Source organism: Clarias gariepinus, chromosome 11 (assembly GCF_024256425.1).
Source record: "Clarias gariepinus isolate MV-2021 ecotype Netherlands chromosome 11, CGAR_prim_01v2, whole genome shotgun sequence".
NCBI lineage: Eukaryota > Metazoa > Chordata > Actinopteri > Siluriformes > Clariidae > Clarias > Clarias gariepinus.
Window position 1 is genome coordinate 26,827,097 of NC_071110.1, and position 12,858 is coordinate 26,839,954.

The 12,858-nt window shown below is 39.3% G+C and overlaps 1 protein-coding gene across 2 annotated transcripts in view; it reads right to left on the bottom strand.

Annotated features, from left to right (window-relative positions):
* Window positions 1–12,858, bottom strand: part of usp32 (ubiquitin specific peptidase 32) — a 55,051-nt gene that overhangs the window by 25,272 nt on the left and 16,921 nt on the right. For both annotated transcript variants that reach the window (XM_053507254.1, XM_053507253.1), the window contains exons 3-5: window positions 10,727–10,832; window positions 10,068–10,186; window positions 5,933–6,092 (exon numbers count right to left, since the gene is read on the bottom strand). In XM_053507254.1, coding sequence (XP_053363229.1) covers window positions 5,933–6,092; window positions 10,068–10,186; window positions 10,727–10,832 — 385 coding nt within the window. The remainder of the gene's footprint in view (window positions 1–5,932; window positions 6,093–10,067; window positions 10,187–10,726; window positions 10,833–12,858) is intronic.

Below are 12,858 nucleotides of genomic sequence, written 5' to 3' on the forward strand. Positions count from 1 at the left end.
GCTGCCATCGAATAAATTCCCCAGGAAGAGTAGATCAAAATCCATTGGGTACATTTTGCAAATTACCCAAAATAACATTCTTCCAGTTAAGTAAAGCCCGTGACATGCAATGTGAAAACTGTTCATCTCAATTAGATCTCAATGTATACTGGGTTGTGTGTTCATATGTGCAAGTGTGATCTCGTGTCTCATGTGAGCGCCCCGGGTGTGGGACCCTCAGGCATCCTAATGGCCGCAGATTCCAACCTGTCCACCGATTTTCATGACTTTTTAAGCATGTTACGACACCCAAAAAGCTCCGAATGGTGGGGAAAAAAATCCTTAGAAGAACAAGAGAGCCCTCACACACTATGATGCCGTAATGCTTGGGCCCTAAGAGTAATAATATTAAAATTCTGGGTTTTACATGTATGAAAAAAGTTTAAAATGTGACAAACATTGGGTCTGGTTCTGCAGGATGTTCAGTAAAATTAAACAGCTAATTTCTTTATAAACTGAACAAACTGTAACAAGCTGAGACAAAGGTTGACACACAAGGTATTGACTTTGTTTTATTAATATTAATTGTTTACTGCTTTTCATAGGTATTTTTGAATGTAGAACCTTTTTTTTAAAGACATGCTTGCTCTACAGCAGTTATTTGCATGTGCTTAAGACTTTTGTATATAATATCAAATAACATTTTCATACAGATAAAAAAAATCATACAATTTTAAATGTTAAATTCTTTATCTAAGGGCATCAAAAATCCACTCAAGATAAATATATCCTTAGCTACAAAAGCAAACTAAACGCGTACAAATCATGCACCATAGCACTCATTACAAGCAGACAAATGTTGTGCAAGCTTCATTACTGCTAAGCTTAAAAAAAAAAAAACTTATTTAAAAAATAATAAACACAATCAATAATAAGGTGGCAGGGGCTTTAAGGGGACATTACATAAGACCTGCCGAGTTCCTTACCAGGTAAATTACTGGGCCATAATGACCGAGCACTGAGGCAGGATAAGTATCCCTAGGATGACGCTTCTCCTTTGATCAAAATAATCTTAGGCTTAGGATAATAGGATTGTCCCATCCATGCCCTCGGTCCTCTTTAAAGGCGGAGCCATACATAAATAAGGCAGATAGTTGAAATGAATTATGGTTGGTTTGTCTGCCAACACCATGTTTTATTCAAATTTCTCTCTGCGCTTAATTTCCTGAGCGCACGCTTCTAATTAAAGCTACAGCCAGAATAGAAAATAAACAGTGGTAGGGATAATCAGACATGGCTAGAGACAGAACCTCCTTACCTTTTAGACGCTAGGACAGAAAGAGATAGAGAGCACGAGAGCACAGGCTGAAACAGCAAGCCACAGTGCAACCACATGACATACAATCAATCACACATGAGGTTATTACGAGATATTTCCAGGCATGTCTAACAAAGAACCAAGTTAGAATTACGTTCCTCAAGAAAGAGAGATTCATATGCATATGGCCATTTTAACAAAAGCACCAGCGCTAGTTTAACAACAGGCGACGCGGCTACCATAGCCATACAGTTTGTGATGATTAAAATTATTATTATTATTTTTTTTAAGTTAGTCAAAGATACAATGGTTAATTCAAAAGTAAACTGGATCTAGTGGAAATGAGCACCTGGTTGAGCATTATGCATGGCAGCTCCATTGTGGAGTGACTGTTAATCTATAAAACCCATTACACGCGGTATGGATCAGCACAGAGCCGCTCGAGCAGCCTGCTTCTCCCCCCCCCCCACACACAACAAGGAGTGTGGGTTATTTCGTGCAGCTATGTTATCAGCTAGGGATGGCTGTCAAGACCGTCATGTATTGGAGAAAAGAGACACGCAATTTCATTCTCCAGCCTTCAGGTCATATCCATTTACCACTGCTAATGCCTAACCCCCCGTCCCCCCCCACCCCACCCCCCAATCAGTTCTGCTACATGTCCAAACCTTCTGTAACTCTGAGCACAAATAACAGGGATGGTTCTGAGCAGCATTCGAAACAAAACAGTTATCGCTCAACAACAACAACATCAGGACAGATGCTCTCTGTATGAGAAACAACACGCGCAAATGATGAGTAATTAATCAAATCACAATATTAATTAAATAACTAAGCATACAGGTGGCTATCAAGATTTCTCTTAGTATTCTAAAGTCTGTAGTTGCAGAAGTAAACTACATATAAAAATAGTGAATGCTGTATGATCATCAGAAATCCAGAGGCAATACCCACCTAGAGGGGCAACTCTGTCAGAATGGCAACAGAGGAACCATAACATGTTCCACCACGGCACATGCCACGGCTCAGGTACAGGACGCCGCCTTCACACTGGGATTTAAAACAAATCGCTCTACAAGTTTTTTTTGTCTGGATTGCAGTGTGTCCCTGCCCCGTCCCCATCCAGGCCAGCTGACAACCGGTGTGTGCAGATATACTGTACACGTTGAGATCACGGTGGCTTCATGCTAAACACACACACACCTTGCTTTGTTAAGAGGATAAGCGCAGAAGGAAGATTAGAGTTTTGCTCTGAGAGTGGTTTTGGATCTTTGCAGGTTGGTCCCAGAATATATATATATATAGGAATAATAAGCAAGTGTTTCTACTGTACATCTCACTTCATATTTACAACAAAAAAATAAGTCAAGAAATAAATTAAGGGATTTTTTTTTTTTGCAGGAAGACGACAGCTGTGCACCCACCCCCCAATCACACACACACAAACGATGACTTTTAGCATTCAACATTCAGGCATCGCTACGGCTGAGAATCCAATCATGTCTTAAAGTGCGGTTTATTGATCGAACTGGTCTGCCGGAATAATCACCGAATAACGATTTTCTTTCCAGACAAAACAATCTATACCGTTTTAAATCTGCACACCTGATTAATACACTACAAATTTAAGATGCTAATCAATGATCTGATTTACATTTTTTTTTTCTGCGCCGTACTTGTTAAAAGATCAGCAGCGAGCATCCTAAATCAAGAGGCTTAATTTACAGGTCAGTGGATACTTCAAATAATCCACAATTAATGTTAACACTTATTTAGAGCTCGCTGATCTGACAAACGGTATCGATTATGAGTTTTATTATTATTATGGGTGTTGTATGAAGGAAGAAAAATCGTGGGGATAAAGTATAAGACATTTAAGAAGAAAAAAAGAAACTTTTAACATCATTTAGGTTCGGAATCAGTTCGCTCTAAGCAGAGTTAAACAGTGAACTTTTTTTGAAGTTACACTTGCTGTTGGTCTTTCGCCTGCCCCCGTCAAGGGGTCATCTGGGGGCATTCCTGATGTAACCCTCTCATTTTATCCGAGATTGGGATCCACTGCACCAGTGGCTAGGGTTCAGGCATTGGCTGGGATTTGAACCTGGGCCTTTTTGTGGTAGGAGAAAAACTGTCACTGAGCAACTGAACCATCACAACAACTGGGGCGGTGGTAGCTCATAGGGCTAAGGCACCTGAGCTAAGGCACTAAGCCCTATAAGCCCTATGAGCTACAGATCGGAAGGTTGGCAGTTTGAGCCCCAGCTCGACCAGGTTGCTATTGTTGGGGCCCTTAAGCAAGGCCCCTAACCCTATCTGCTCCGGGGGTTTATTCAGTATTTCCATATAAAATTAAGTTTAAAAAATATATATAGTACAAGACAGACCAGTTTTCAGATGAAAACAAAAAGTGTGACAAAGTTACCAGAAGAACTTATATTCTCCAGCAAGTTCAGTTAAACCTAACAACTATTTTACTTATAGTACTGTGCAAAAGTCTTGGGCACATACAAAAATATGGCAGAAGAAAAGGATGCTTTTGAAAACACTTCTATAAAGAGAATTAAAGAGTAATTAAAAAAAACTGTCAATATTTGGAGTGAAAACTCCAAAAATTAGAAGTTTTAGACACAGATTTATGCAGTTTTATAAGAAAAAATGTATTTGTTAGGTTTTACTGAGCTCGCTGAAGTATATGAGTTCTTCTGGTAACTTTGTGACACTCACTTCTTTCTATTTTTATGCAAATCCCAGGAGCGTACATTAGGTTTTTTGTTTCCATCTGAAAACTAATCTGTCTTGTACTATTTTTTTTTTCTTTACAACCATGCATATATTCTCCTATAATGTTATTTATTTATGAATTTTTAAGAAATACTGAATGATTTTGTACATAATTATGCAGACATGATAAATATATATAATAAAATTGGTACAGCATATAATATGGTGCCTAAGACTTTTGCACAGTACTGTATATGTGACAAATAAAGACTTAACTTCCTGTATATGAGGGTCTTCACAAAACCTTTTGCTCCAATGATGGAAACACATAGTTAAACAGGATGTCTAGCATTACAATTTCTCTTCATTAGATCTAGCTCAAGTCTAGCACAAACCCGATTCAGCATGATAGTGCCCCTGTGACTGGGCAAAAAAACAGGCTTATAAAACCCTAAGTCAATGAAGACATAGATAGCAAAGGTAGGGATAAAGTACCTTGGATTTTAGTTTTACACTACTCACTCACTTTCTAGTTCATTCTCTATACCATTTTTCCTTTACAGGGTCACCGGGAATCTAAAGCCCATCCTACGGGGTACACTTGGGGTACACCCTCCAGGTTTAAGTTACAGCTGTTTATTCATTATTGCTATTTTGCTGGTGGTTCCATGAAAGACATACCAAACAGGCCAAACAAGGGTTAGAACCTGGTGCAGTCTGGGCTGCAGGGCTGGTTGAGAGGAAAGTGGTTTGAAAGAGGATGAGAGATGATCGAATGCAGTTGTTTTCCCCCTGAGCATCAGGGCATTGGGTAATAGCTGGGTGGTGGTGGTGGTGACAGCTGCAGTGCTGTGGAGTAATGACCCCTCCTCTTAACTGGACTGGGAACGTGTTCAGCAAGTGGGAAGTGGAGCCTGTCACTTGTTATTATCACACTCAGGCGCCTCTCTGCCAGCACAAGTGAGAGTCTCTGATGTGTGTTAGGGAATAACGCCGCCTGGTTGATGCTTTGTCAAAGGTGCTCCTGGAACACTCGCGCCGTCTATCAAACAAGACGGGCAGCGCAGTAACAATAACAGGTGAAAGCCTACGTTTTGTTGCTTGTTCAAACTAATTGGTTTTAAAAAGGTTATGGTCTTCTCCATCACTACATTTAAAGATGATGATGTAGAATGACAGCATTGTTTTTTTTAAGTGATCGGCAAAAAAGCCATTTTAGGAAAAACATAAGTATGTTCAGCTACGTGGCAAGAGAAGCTTATTAAGTTAGCACACTATGAATGCAAATTAAGGGCAACTACCTAAATAAAATGCAATACCACTGGACTTATTCAAGAAATTTGAGAAATATGATCAATTTAAAATATATCTGAAACTTGTAAAAAGCTACTCGGTTATATAAAAAGTCTAATTCTTTACAATTTGTTAGATAAGTGTTTAGCAATGCAGTCAACTGGCATTTTTTAAATATTTCAACGTTTTAGTTTCAGAAAAGGCTTTTTTTCCCCCCTTCCTTATCAATCTCCCGACTTTCTGACCTTCCTGAAGTAGCCCTTGATATCAGCTTACAAAGAACACTAAACTGGCATGGCACACAGAGATCCCATCCCCTTGTGTGACTGACAGGAAGAGGCTGGACTACTAACACCTCACCAGTTCAAAAAACAAAACAAAACAAAGAGGCTCATTGATAAACCAAATCGTACTAAACTTCACGGTCCAATCAGAGTGATTGTTGTCAAGACGGATCTACCGTATGCAACCGTATGCACGATACACATGTACACATAGAAGCACTGAAGCCATTTTCTCCTATGTATGCTTGTGCACGGCCGGTCAAAAGGAGCTTTAAGCCGTTGGTTAATACAGCAGGGAGACTGCATGCTCTTCTCTGTACTGGCCAGTGCCACTTACAGTGTGTGACTCCAGCCAGTGTCTGGTAGAAGGTGGGTGTGTCGCTGTCGTCAGTCAGGGTGACGCACACTCCTCCGGAGAGCAGCCAGCGAGAGAAGGTGAAGGCCTCTTTGTTTTGAAGAAGCCAGTTCTTAAACTTTTCATAATTCACCTTTTCACCCTGCCAGAGAAACACAGGAAGACAGAATCTGTCAATGTGTCAGTGCAGGCAGGATTCTTAAAAAACACGATAAAATACTTCTGCTGGTGCGAATATAAAGTCAAATAAAAATATTGGTCACCACTGAAGGTTATGAGAGACTCATCTAACTGAGGTTAATATTTACTTTAATGAAAATAAATATTTGCATATAAATATTAGTCGAGATGTTAAGATGTGTTGGAAACCTTTTATTGTTTGTAGATTATATATACTTAAATCACAGCACTGTTGAATTATGGAATCTGGTTTTGATTTTTGTAATATAATATATATATATATAAAAACAAGCTGATGCCGAAGTGCTGGATCTAACATGTTATTGTTTTTATAGGAACAGCTTATTCACAGAGACTTACTTGTGTGGCAGAAGCACTACATAATATAGGACTATCAGTAAACCAATTTTAAACAGTGTTGTTGTTATTTAATAATAAAATGTATAATGGATAACGGTTGTTATGGACTAAATGTTTCTTTGCAAGGAGTCTGCAATATCAGCACTTTGTAACAGAAATGAAGCAGTTCCGTGCCACAAGGGAGGACAATTTGTTGTCTCAATGAAATTTTGGTATTACTCAATACATTTTTAAACTGGTACTTATTTCTGAAACAGAAAGACTGTTCAACATACTGTATCATAAATCTTTACTTAAAGAAAACCCTGCAGATTTGGTGTACAAGTTTAAAATAAATTAGAATTATCTTAAATCAGCTGATACACGGATTATACATGCAAGGTTAAAAATATACATACAGGACACCCAATACAGCAAGTCCCCTACATACAAACATTCGAGTTACGACCAATCTGCTCAGTGACCAATGCTCAGACCACTAGGAAGCACCAAGCAATAATGATGGGGACATATTTGAGAGAATGGAGTGAGGTAAAAAATGGCAGACAATAAACATTCTTTTAACACGAATCGTTTAACCATTGGCACGATTCTAAAGAGCATGGACAAGACCATGGAACATGTTAGTTGTTTACTGCGTATAGCCAATTGTGTTAGTATCCTCGTATCTAGACAATGTTTGTTAGACTTACAAACAAATTTAGGCTTATAAGCGAGTGCTCGGAATGGTACTCGTTTGTATTTTGGGGACTTGCTGTACTTGGTTGAATGTCCCCAAGCAAGTATCACCTTCAGAAGACGATTTTGTTAGTCATCAGCAAGCTTCTAGCAGGAAACTAGTTAAATATTTGCCCAGTTTGAAGGTGTGGATTTTGGAGCAGAGACATCTTTCTGAGACATGAGCATTTCTCTCCATGGTGACGTGAGACTCGCTTGACTGTAGACTATGACTCTATGGTAGACCTGGGCTTGGGTGGTTTTTGGGTTGTTCCTGAGTATGCAGTCCAATTTCCTGTCAGCTGAGGGTGAGAGGTTGGACTTCTTTCAGACATTGGCAAAGTGATGGCCCCTCCTAATAATGTTATTACGTACAGTTGTTTGAACTGAAATTGGTCTCTGCAGCTATTAAGCAATGTCCCTGACTTGTGTAAATCTCTTTCTCAATCTCTTTCGGTCAATTCTTTTGTACCGTGTTGGTCAATTTCATTGTACTACTGTGTTGGTCAATCCAATGTCTACTGTTAAAACTTTTGTCACAGAAAAGCTGTAGTCCATCCTGGAGAGCATTTTGGCATTTAAATAGTCCCTTAAATAAAAAACTCAAATAAAGTGAGTGAATTAAGTACAAAAAACCTAAAACAGATTAACATTTGTGCACCAAATTTTTGAGTGTTTTCTTCAACCAAAGATGCATGCTGTACAATCATTCTGCCCAGGAAATAAATATAAATACTTACAAGAGTAAGTAACTCGGTTAAGTACTTTATTCCTTACGAATAGTGGAGAAACAATGAATGCAGCAAAATTTTAAAAGCCCTTAACATCTTACCACGCTCTCTAGCATGTATGAAATATGCAGAGCATGTGCAGTCGACCTCAATAATGAATCAAATTGACCAAAGAAAAAGATCTATGACTTTGAAATACAGTTCATTACAGATGCACAGGCAGCAGGAGAAAATGTGCTGGTGTCTCAGGAGAAACGGTGAATAAAAAGCGGTATCTATATTTCGATCTATGAGAAAGACATCAGTAAACAGGATTGAAAACTGTGGTCAAGGCACACATTTAATGACAGCGAGCCTGATGCGGTAATGACTAATAACAAATTCTGCACGGACTCCCCTTGTAAAAACTTTCCACTGACATAAGACTCAATCCAGCTAATTACCTATATATCAATGCCTAAAAATAATCCTAACCTTAAACCTTAGTAGCTAAAAGTAAAAAATTTGACATGTTCAGTTTTAAAATAAAAGTTAAACACTGGTCAGAATAGCAAAATGATAAACCGAATAACACCAAATGATAAACCGAGTAAACACCAGCACTTTCTCAGTTGGGCGTTACTCCTTAAAGGCTTTTAACAGAGGAGACAAGCTTCTTAATACTGGAAAGGTACACAGATCTATTATATACAATTAGCTCCAATTATAAAAAAAATATTATAAAAAAAACCATAAAATATTTGTCTTATATTTCTAAGCAAGTCAACTTCCCTCAGTATTCTCAAAGCAAGAAATGGCCAAAACACAGTATTGGTGCCATTTTTTTTTTTATGTTGCAAAAAATTTGTGTGCCAAAAAAGCTACTTCTGAAGTTTATGCAACATGGAAGTGACTGATCTTGCATTTCCTAACAACCGTTTTGAAGAGATGATTTTATATGTGCCAGAAAAATAGCCATTTTTCAGTGTTACACTGTCTCACTTCAAACACTAATCATTTAAAATGCAAATTATACATATTTTCTTGTGAGTATTGATATAAAATCAGTACCAGCTTTAAGAAGCATATGACCTGTAAAAAGTTTTGCTTAAATTGGTGCTTGGTAAAAATTTATGAAAAACAAATTCATGTTGCAATATCTTAAAAATTTAGCACTTTTTTTTTCTATTTTGCCCAATTTTCTCCCTAATTTAGTCGTTTCCAATTCCTCCCCGTCACTAGGGGGCTCCTACATTAAGGCTACTACTATTACTCAGTCGGAGGGCAGAAGACTATCACGTGTTTCCTCCGAACCACATGACGCCATTCGACCGCATCTTTTCAGATTGCTTGCTCACACACCGTTGGGGGAGGCGTAACACACTCGGAGGACAGTGCTATCCGCTCCTTCTGCTTGCGTGAGCTCACAGACGCCCCTGATTGACTGTAGAGCCGTGATTAATGTGGGAGAATGAAATACCTCTCATCCCTCCCCTTTGAGAGAGCTCCGGCTATGAGAGGTTAAAGCATCACCCGGGAATCGACCTTGCCTCTCCGGATAATAGAGCGAGCACCTTACCACTGCGCCCAACAATTTTGCATTTTAAAATAATACACGTTTTCAGGTTTATGTTTTTTCATGTGAAATCTAAATAGGCTGAGTTTCATCTCAATGACAATTATTATCACTAAAAGGATATATGAAAGTTACGGACACTACGTAAAAGGGCATATTAAGCAAATCTATTTCTTTTTATCTGATAGAAATAACAAACAAAGCATGGATTAGAATATTATGAAAAATGGTTCTATATGATCCTATCTGAAAATTAACTGTTTTATCTACAGTAGGTGAGACATTTTTTAACACCAACAAATTCTTTAATTTGTCCTTTGTTGTCTCTCAAGACATCTCAATTTTTTTGAGCTTGTATGCTTATTCCACTTCTAGCTTGTCAACCTCTGGCTGATTTCCAGGCAGGCGCTGATTGGGAAAGCAGGAGTCGCTGCAGTCCCTGAGCCCGACTGACAATTTGATGAGGTGATATTGACATGCACTAAAGAGTTAAGACCTTGCCTGTGAGAAATCAATCATGGAGGTTGGCTAGTGCATCAGCGGGAGACTGTAATGCAACCTGAAATGCTCTGACCTCTAAGAAGCACTTCCTTAGCGAGGGTGGGACTTCCCCGTCCACAGCACGTAGCCTGCTCTCTACTTCCTCTCGGACCACGTAGCTGCCCGAGTCGCTGGCGAACAGGCTGAAGATATCTGAGGACAGATGGAGGATCCAGAGGTGACTAGGTAATCTCACACAGCACATACACACACACACACACACACACAATTCTTATCAAAGTTGCACAGACAGGGTGCGCATCAATCACAGCTGTCATGGTGTGACGTAGAGCTGCGGGGACACAACCACAGCAGGGGACATTAGACTTGCAGAGGAATGCCACAACACACTTAAATGCCTGACTTCAGATATCTGTGGTTCCTTATGACACAAAACAACCTGCTCAGGCTTATAATAACAAGATGGGAAGTTTACAGTAGACATGTGAATATGCTGACTTCAGACAGGCTGCTATTTTTAAAAGCCTCTGTAGCACACACCCACTGGGACCTGAGTGCAATTCAATACATAGTTCTGGGCAAAACAGATAAACACGCGTACGCTTTTGGCTTAATCTGACCAAAAAATAAATAAATAAATAAATAAATGGTTCACATAAAGCAAAAAAACAAGTTGCTAAGAAAGATAAATTTGGGCTACCAATATGTACAGATGTAAAGTTGTAGATTTACATTTGGCTTTTTCCTCGTCACGTCCTCTCGTCAACAGCACCAGGCCGACGATGAGGTTGTTGAAGTGTAGCCCTTTTGGTGTGCCTCCAAAGGAGTTGTAGATCACCTACAGGGAATAAAAAGTTACAAGGGTAGACTTCATAAAATGTTTAAATGATCATATGGAAATATTCTCATTAAACATCCTAACCACATAAGTTAGAATGTGGAAGCAGAACAAAAAAAAATAAAATTCTTTCTCGTCATCTTCTCAAACTGTTTTATTTTGGCACGGCGGATCCTGGGACCATTAGTGCAAGGGGGGAATTGAACCTGGAAAGAACACCAGTCAGTAGACCAAACAATTTGCTGGTATCTTAAATTAAAGATGAACAAATCGTATATAGTTAAGAACATATTGGTTAACTGAAGATGTCACGGTAATGGCCAATGCCATGCTTTCTAATATGTTTTGATCTGCTGCAGAACTGCAATTTCCCTCAGGATTAATAAAGATTTATCTTATCTTATCTTAAGTTAAGGGCAGTGTTGGCTTAAACGGATAAGGCTATGGGTTACTGATCAGAAGGTCAGGGGGTTCGAACTCCAGCACCGCCAAGCTGCCACTTTTGAGCCCTTGAGCAACCCTATCTGCTCCAGACTCAAGTATATCCTGGCTGACCCTGTCCTGTGCTGTGCTGTGAGTCCAGCTTCGAAACTGGGATATGTGAAAGAAAAAATAATTTCACTGGTACTGTAAGATAAATATGGCAGACAAGTGAATCTTAATCTTAATGTAGTAACATGGAGAGCTTATCATTAACACCAGGAAGTCAACGAAATTCCTGGGAAACAGATGAGCAGCCAGTTATCGGACACACATTTAAAAGTTTCTAATTTATTACGCCGTGTTCGCGCCCTTGACAAACTTTCAGTACTTTATTCCCCAATACAAGATTCTTTTAGATTATTTGAGTATAGCTAATGTCACCGTTTTCTACTGATAGAGTATGTTTAACTAAGGAGGCGACTGTGTGTAGTAAAAAGAGTATTGAGTATATAGACTATATTGCCAAAAGTATTCGCTCGCCTGCCTTTACATGCATACTAACTTAAGTAACATTAGATTCTTAATCCATGGGGTTTAATATGATGTCGGCAGCCAGAACAGCTTTAAATCTTCTGGGAAGCCTTTTCACAAGGTTTAGTAGTGTGGAACCATTCTTCCAGATGTGCATTTGTGAGGTCAGACAACTGATGTTGGACGAGAAGGCCTGGCTTGCAGTGTATGCTCTATTTCATCCCAAAGGTGTTCTATCAGGTTGAGATCAGGAAAGGAATTCTTAATGCTTCAGTATACCAAGACATTTTGGACAATTTCATGCAATTTTAACAGTTTGGGGACGGCCGCTTCCTGTTCTAACCTGACTGTGCACCAGTGCACAAAACAAGGTCCATAAAGACATTGATGAGCGAGTTTGGTGTGGAAGAACTCGACTGGCCTGCACAGAGTCCTGACCTCAACCCGATAGAACACCTTTGGGATGAATTAGAGTGTAGACTGTGAGCCAGGCCTTCTCGTCCAACATCAGCGTCTCTCTGTTGGACAAACGCACTTCTGGACGAATGGTCAAAAATTCCCATAAACAAACACCCTCCTAAACCAGTTAAGTTATGTTCTGGTTACAGCATCTAAATAGGGGGTCACTGCACCACCATGAAGCAACAAACCAACCAGAAACATTTTTTCCATTTTTTCTTTGGTTGTTAGATGAGAAGAGGGGAAGAAAAAAAAAAACTAATGACCCTAAATCTGCTTGTCCTAGGATCCTCGGCTAATGATGTGCCCACTAGAATGTTTTGTGAGGTTAGAGAAATCTTGACAACTGGAAAGAAATGTGAAGTAAACAGGGACAGAACATCCAAACACTAGTAACTAAAGACTCAAGACTGAAACTGAGGAGGCTGGATCTGTGATTTTGGCAAGGCTTCCAGTACAGCTGTGCCATTGTATCCTCCTAATAATAGTACAGAAGTCTCTAACTGGTCCATCTCTGGCATTTACACCAAATTCTCCTCCTCACAGTGTGAGCATTGTTATGGGTTATAACCCGGCCCATTTCGGCCAGAGAAGATTGTTAACTGTTGGAGTA